Raw genomic sequence first — 6,880 nt, 5'->3', positions numbered from 1 at the left:
CCTCAACAACTTAGTTAGGGGTGCGACTATTAAAGAAAACCTTTCAACAAAATCTATGATAGTACCCGACTAAACCAAGGAAATTTTGAATTTCGGAAACATTTTTGGGTTGCTTCCATTCTAGGATGACCTCTATCTTTTTCGGATCTACCCGGATACCCTCTACGGATACCATATGACCTAGAAACATAACCTCCCTAAGTCAAAATTGACACTCACTCAGTTTGGCATACAACTTCTTTTCTCGAAGGATTTGCAGAACCTTCCTAAGGTGTTCATCATGTTCAGGTTCAGTTTTGGAATAAACTAAGATGTCATCGATGAACACAAAGACGAACTAATCAAGAAAGGGTTGGAACACTCGGTTCATTAAGTCCATGAAGGCGGCAGGAGCATTGGTTAAACCAAAATGCATTACAAGGAATTCATACTGGCCATAACGGGTTCTAAATGTAGTTTGGGGCACATCCGCCTCCTTGGCTATTCTGGAATGAATGCAGCCTAAAAATGTTTCTAATATCTAAAGTTTCCTTAGTTTAGTCGGGTATTATCAAAGATTTGTTGAAGAGTTCTCTTTGATTGTTGCTCCTTTAGCTAAGTTTAAATGGACGGATGACCAACAAATTAGTTTTGAAAAGCTAAAGTTTGTTAATCTTAATAAATACATATTATTTTTATTTTGATAAGATTTTTTATTTAAAAAGATTGATGATATATCTATAATATATTATAAAAATAAATTTAATAAATAATTAAAAAAAATGAAAAGAGCACCACTTGGCGCAAAGATAGGGTCTATACCTTATTATATATATGATATGTTTCTAATTGTTAATAAATACGCTACTTAAATTTAGTTCCGTCATACTATAAAATATGTTCCTAAATTGTTAATAAATCTGTTACTTAAATTTAGTTTAGTTTTAGCCTCATATTTAATATAGCTTTTTATATTGTTTATTGCTTTTTACATATTAGAAATTTTTTTGTCATACATCACATGTGACAAAATTAAAATAAATAAATAGTTTAAATTGTGAGTAAAAGAAAATTTCAATAGGTAAATACATTAGATTAAGACTATTAAATGCACTCCAATTATTTATCTTGGTATTATCATTTTTCTTGAGTTGGTATTAATTTGACTTGTGACACATACCAACTCAACAATGAGTGGGTGAAACAATTTGTGTAATAATATTGAAATGTATAAATAAAGCTTTCGTTGAAGTAATAAAGAAAAGATTTTATAAATGTTGGTGGCATGAGTTCAAATTTCAACATATGCAAATTTTATATTGGTTTTATTAAAAATGTAAAAAGACAAAAAAAATACTTTTGAAATAATATATATTATTTCAAATATGTAAAGGTAGTTTAGTGTGACACCAACTCAGTCAATGGTTTAAGTAAAACTAGAAATTCTATCATACGCGTATACGTGTGGAAACCACATATTTAGAACACAAAGGCGTGTTTAAAAATAATATACAATGAATAATGAACATATATGGTTTTGGAACTAAATAATAATGACACATGAAATATGTATGATAGTAAAATAAAAAAATAGATTAAATTGTGAGGAAAATAAAATTTAAACACATAAACACATCAAATTATTAATACTAAATGAACACAATTGTTTTCATGGTGTTGTTATCTATCGTGAGTTGGTGTTGAGTTAATTTGTGACGTCAACTCAATAAACAACATTATTGATATATATATATAATTGATGGAGAAATTAAAGTGTGGATAATAAAATTAAATTGTATAAAAAAATGTTGGCATAATGATTTGTTTAGCTCTCTAATTTTACAAAAAAATCATTTTAACCCTCCATTTAAATTTTCACCTTTTTTAACACTTAAACTTACATTTTTTTGTCAAATTACTCCAAAATGGATGGAAAAGTTAACGTTTTCTAACTTTAATAACGTGGCATATGCGTGGTTTACCACATGGATGACACGTCAGCATTTAATTATTTTTTTAAATTTTAAAAAATTCAAAAAAAGTTATAAAAATTAATTTTTCAAATTAAAAATCTTTAAAATTATTTAAAATGTATAAAAGTTTAAAAAATAATTAAATACTAACATGTCATCCACATGGAAATCCACGTTTATGACACATCAGCAAAGTTAACAAATACTAACTTTTTCATCCATTTTGGGGTGATTTGACAAAAAAATACAAGTTTAAGGGCCAAAAAAGTCACCATGCCAAAAATTAAATGACATTTTTTTTGTAAAGTTGGAGGGAAAAAAAAAAGTCATTATGCCAAAAATGTTTAAATAAAGCTTTGGTTGAGTGATAAATTTGTGAATTTTCTATTGCAATTGGCATTGATTCAAATCTCATTATATGTATATTTTTTATTGTTATTTCTTTAAAAGAAAAAGACTAAAGTACTTTCGAATAATATAACTTATGTTAAATATGAAAATATATTTTAGTAATTTCGTTCATCAAGTTAGTTTCTTGTTGACTCATGACACCAACACGGTCAAGGGTTTAAATAATAGTATAGATTAGGGGTGTAATCAAGCTGAGTCGAGCCCAAATACTGCCAAGCTCAAGCTCAACTTGAAATTCAAAGCTCAATACTTTGTCCAAGCTCGATTGTACATTTTTTTTAAGCTCGAGCTCGGCTTGAGATATAATCGAGCTACTCGAGCTCGATTAAGCTCATTTACCAATTTTTGAACTCAAGCTCGACTTAATAATTAAGCTTAGGGTAAATAACATATATTAAGGACAATAACATAATTTTATAATATAAAATATAAACTAAACTCGAATTCGACTCAATCAATAGTTCAAGCTGTTCAAGTTCGGCTCGATGATTACCAAATCAAATTTAAATTTTTTAGTCGAACTCGAGTAATTTACGAACACCAATATCTCATTTACACCTTTAATATAAATTATATATTGTTGATGTATACTAAAAAATTATGTATTTAAATATACAATTACCACCTTGTAATTCACAAGAATGCATATTAATATATTAATATTATTATATTATTATTTAAAGTTTTAAAAGCTCAATATTTTAAAAAAGTAATAATATTTTTATCTTTTTACGTACAATTTAGAAGATATCAAAATCTTCTTTCACTCAATTTTACCATTTCAACCAAAGTTATATTTAATTTTCATATAATTTCTATAATTTTGTTAAAAATAAAATTTTCACTCTTTGTATTTAACCCTTTTATAATTAAAACCCTGCTTAGAGTGTAACAGGGAATTTGGATTCCTTTTAACTCTTCTTTTTCTTGTTTATGTTCTAAGCATATAATCCCTGCCTACTAACAGAGATATTGGTTTTGGGTGTACTTGAATATGAAAGTGTTAAGCGATGAGAGTAATAGAACAAAAAAAATGTTGGTGGTTGAGGTAGTGATTCCTTAATGAGAATGGGAAGATTTTTGAGAGTAAACAATAACAGGTTCTTTTTATAGTGGGAGATAGGATTATTTATATATTTAGGGATTATTGATATTGAATAATTTTGAACTCCTCACCTGCGTCTCACATACGTTGGATGTAAGGGTTTGTTTGATAGGGGAAAATATTTTTCGGAATTGGTTTTCCACATTTTCCGGTGTTTGTTTGTTGGAAAACGAATTCCCATATGAAAACATTTTACAAACACGGGTAAAATCCGAAGCTTTTTTTTAGAAATTGTCTTACCCATTTCTCTACCGTAAGACATTTTCCCTTTCTCCTTTCTCTTCTTCAACCTTCTTCAACCTTCTTCTGTTATCTCTATCTGCTAAGGTCGGCATATCGCAAAAGATTCGGCCCTCTGCTAAGAGTGGTTCCAGTTGATTTACCTCCCCATTTTTGAGTTTTCTTCTATCCACTCTTTTCTTTTTTCTCAATTTTCCTATGGTTGAATGGAAGTCTGGAAGGGAAGGAGTGGGAATTGAAATTTTTTAATTTAATCATTAAATTACAAATAATTGACTTCTAATGAATTTTTAATATGAGGTTAAGTCCATTTTGGTTTAATACATAATATTAAAAAAAATTTTCTTGTTTTCTCTTTTGAACTTCATTTTTAAAGTTCCAAAAGAAGTTTCGTTTTGAAGAAGGTTATATGTTAGACTAAGCTGGGTTTTATTTATTTATTTATTTATTACTGAGTTTTCGTTCTTTTTTCTTCTGTTAATTACGCGTTTAACTTTTTTTTAAAATTAATTTCGGTTTTTATTTTAATTGTTTAGTTACTTGAGTTAAAAAAATCGTTTTCAGGCGTTTGATTTTGTCGATGGAGGATGGTGGTCGTGCGAGTCTCTCGGAGCTGAGATTCATGGATTTCATACATTGCAAGGTATATTATACAGAATTTGTTTTTATTAGTTTTAATATTTTTTTTCTGATTCTATGAATTGATCTTATAACGTGTGTTAGAATTTAATGTGCTGAAAATTGTTTGATCGCTGTAAATGGTCCATAGTATTTACTTGTTAGCTTTTTCGTGAGTAATTTCTTACTCTTTTTGTGGGAGTTTTTGCTCTTTGAAAGCTAGAGAAGTGGTTGATTTTGTTTCAAGCAAATATCAAATTCACATAAACATTTGCTTGTGAAGTGTTAGTTGAGCTTCAGGGACTGTTAAATTTTGTTCATATCGTGCTTTGGAGTGCAATTATGCAAATCTCTCTGTTTTGCTAATTTTTTTCATTTTATTTTTTAAATTTGTTTCTGTTGGATATGGATAGATTTGGATGTTAAAAACATGTTGGAAGAAGCCAAGTCAAGATGGTTACGCCCAAATGAGATTCATGCTATACTGTGCAACCATAGATATTTCTCCATTTAAGCGAAGCCAGTGAACATGCCGAAAAGTAACTATAGATAAAAATTAAATTCTGTTTGTTCCCCTCATCTATACGCCCCCACATGAGTGAACACAGAAGAAGTTTACTACTTACTAATGAATATAACTCCCTTATCATTATAGGTGGTACTATTGTATTGTTTGATCGAAAGATGCCGAGGAACTTTCGAAAAGATGGTTATAATTGGAAAAAGAAAAAGGATGGGAAGACTATTAAAGAAGCTCATGAACACTTAAAAGTAGGTTTTGCTTTTCGTATAACTTATATTATATTATTTTGATTTGGCCAAAATGTGATTACAATTGTATTTTATTTCATGAACCAGGTTGGTGATAAAGATAGGATTCATGTATATTATGCACATGGTGAAGATAAATCAACCTTTGTTCGCAGGTGTTATTGGCTGCTAGATAAGTATGTATGATGTATTTTACATTTAAAGTTAACCTCACCTATCTTGTCCCTACTTGTTCTCTTTTAACCCAAGTTGCATTGTGTTAATCTCTGATCATGATTAACTTCTTGTTTCAGGTCTTTGGAGCAAATAGTTCTTGTTCATTATCGTGAAACAAAGGAGGTTGGTGTTTACTACAAACAAAAAACTTTGAGATACCATTCCTGAATAAAGCAGTCTTTTATGTTTCTTCCTACTCAGAACCAGTTTGTGAATGATGTTTGTGGATTTGTGCTACAAACAATTGCAGGTTTCACTAGCCACACATTCAAATTCGAGTTTGTTAACAGATCAGTCTACTCCTTTGCTTGTTACAGAAGAGTTTGATTCTGGAATTGCTAATACATATTCTGAAGGTGAGAAGAGTCTAGGTGATGTTGAAATTTTCCAGAGATTAATCATGTGAACAAATACATCATGTTCTCATTAAATGCTATTGTGGAAAGTTAACAGAACCAGGTGAGAGTGTTAATGTTAGAAATCATGAAATGAAGCTTCTTGAGATTAATACACTTGAATGGGATGAGCTTCTGGTGGCAAATGGTGCTAATGATTCGATTGCATCTAGAGGAGGTATTGTATTAGTTTCCAGTATAAGCAGTAACACTTATTTAGTTGCTGAATTGTTGACATATTTTGGTTGTGATAGCAGACAATGTTTCTTGCTTTGACCAACAGAACCAAATGATAGTAAATGACTTCTCAAATTATGTAAGCAGAACCATTTCATAGCTCTTAAGTTCTATATATTTTAAATTTGCTTTTGTTAGTTTTTATTTTCTTTTCTTATCAGGCAACCTGTTAGGGTTGTATGTTGGCTAATAGCTTCTTTGCATGCCTGTAATACTGAAAGACTTTATGCATGTTGTGTAGAAGGCAGAAACTGAAAAGATGGACTTTAAACTAATTTTTAGACCTCCTTGGCATTTATGATTTAGGCTACCCTTTGCTATAAATATGTGTACTTTCTTACATCTGCTCGGGTGTCTTCATTTTCATCCTTATTTTTGTGTGTTCATTTTTTTTTTCAATTTAACGATTAATATTGTAGCTTAATAATTGAGTATTATTATAAATAAATCATTGCAATATATGTAAAAACAATTTTAAATATAAAAATTTATTAATATATATTAATATATGTAAAAACAACTTTTTCGGAAAATATTTTCAGGAAATCTGTCAAATAGCAGAAAATATTTTACACAGATTCAATCAAACACCAGAAAATATTTTCCAGTAAATCATTTTACAGAAAAGTAAAACATTTTCCAAAAATCATTTTACGGAAAATATTTTACTGGCAATCAAACGGACCCTAAGTTTGTGTTGTGCAAGGTTTGCTACATTCAGATTCGCCATTAGTGAGGTATACTAACTTTCCTAGGTTTACTAGGCAGACATGATTCGTTAAGAGATCAACTCTTCTACTACAAAATACATGATGTAAATCCAAAAGAAAGAATCTTGCCTAAGATCTCATAAATTATGAACTTTTGGTCAACTTTTTAAGTTATATTATAGGGAGGATCTATTTACACCCCACTGATTTTACATCTTTTCAAAT

At 29.4% G+C, this 6,880-nt stretch overlaps 1 protein-coding gene across 7 annotated transcripts; it reads left to right on the top strand.

Moving 5' to 3' along the window:
- Window positions 1-3,261: 3,261 nt before the first annotated feature.
- LOC107945228 (calmodulin-binding transcription activator 5) lies at window positions 3,262-6,082 on the top strand. Of its 7 annotated transcripts, none has more exons than XM_016879129.2 (8): window positions 3,262-3,411; window positions 4,273-4,351; window positions 4,982-5,097; window positions 5,185-5,273; window positions 5,391-5,436; window positions 5,564-5,669; window positions 5,767-5,886; window positions 5,966-6,082. In XM_016879129.2, exons 1-8 carry the CDS (start codon window positions 3,358-3,360, stop codon window positions 6,043-6,045), a joined length of 690 nt encoding a protein of 229 aa, XP_016734618.2. In that variant the 5' UTR covers window positions 3,262-3,357; the 3' UTR covers window positions 6,046-6,082. The 7 variants fall into 7 exon arrangements, 6 of the variants coding, with proteins under 6 accessions (XP_016734618.2, XP_016734617.2, XP_016734627.2 ...); XR_005922300.1 differs by having other exon boundaries at window positions 3,264-3,411; window positions 5,760-5,886; XM_016879136.2 differs by adding an exon at window positions 4,740-4,865 and having other exon boundaries at window positions 3,269-3,411; window positions 5,767-6,082.
- The last annotated feature ends 798 nt before the right edge of the window (window positions 6,083-6,880 follow it).

Source organism: Gossypium hirsutum, chromosome D12 (assembly GCF_007990345.1).
Source record: "Gossypium hirsutum isolate 1008001.06 chromosome D12, Gossypium_hirsutum_v2.1, whole genome shotgun sequence".
NCBI lineage: Eukaryota > Viridiplantae > Streptophyta > Magnoliopsida > Malvales > Malvaceae > Gossypium > Gossypium hirsutum.
This window is presented reverse-complemented; position numbering and strand designations above follow the sequence as displayed.

Coding starts and splice junctions, on each gene's coding strand:
- LOC107945228 (XM_016879128.2), top strand. CDS start 3,358: ATGAAAGTGTTAAGCGATGAGAGTAATAGAACAAAAAAAATGTTGGTG. Junction 5,274..5,390: donor TGTTATTGGCTGCTAGATAA/GTATGTATGATG, acceptor TTCTTGTTTCAG/GTCTTTGGAGCAAATAGTTC. Junction 5,437..5,563: donor ATTATCGTGAAACAAAGGAG/GTTGGTGTTTAC, acceptor AAACAATTGCAG/GTTTCACTAGCCACACATTC.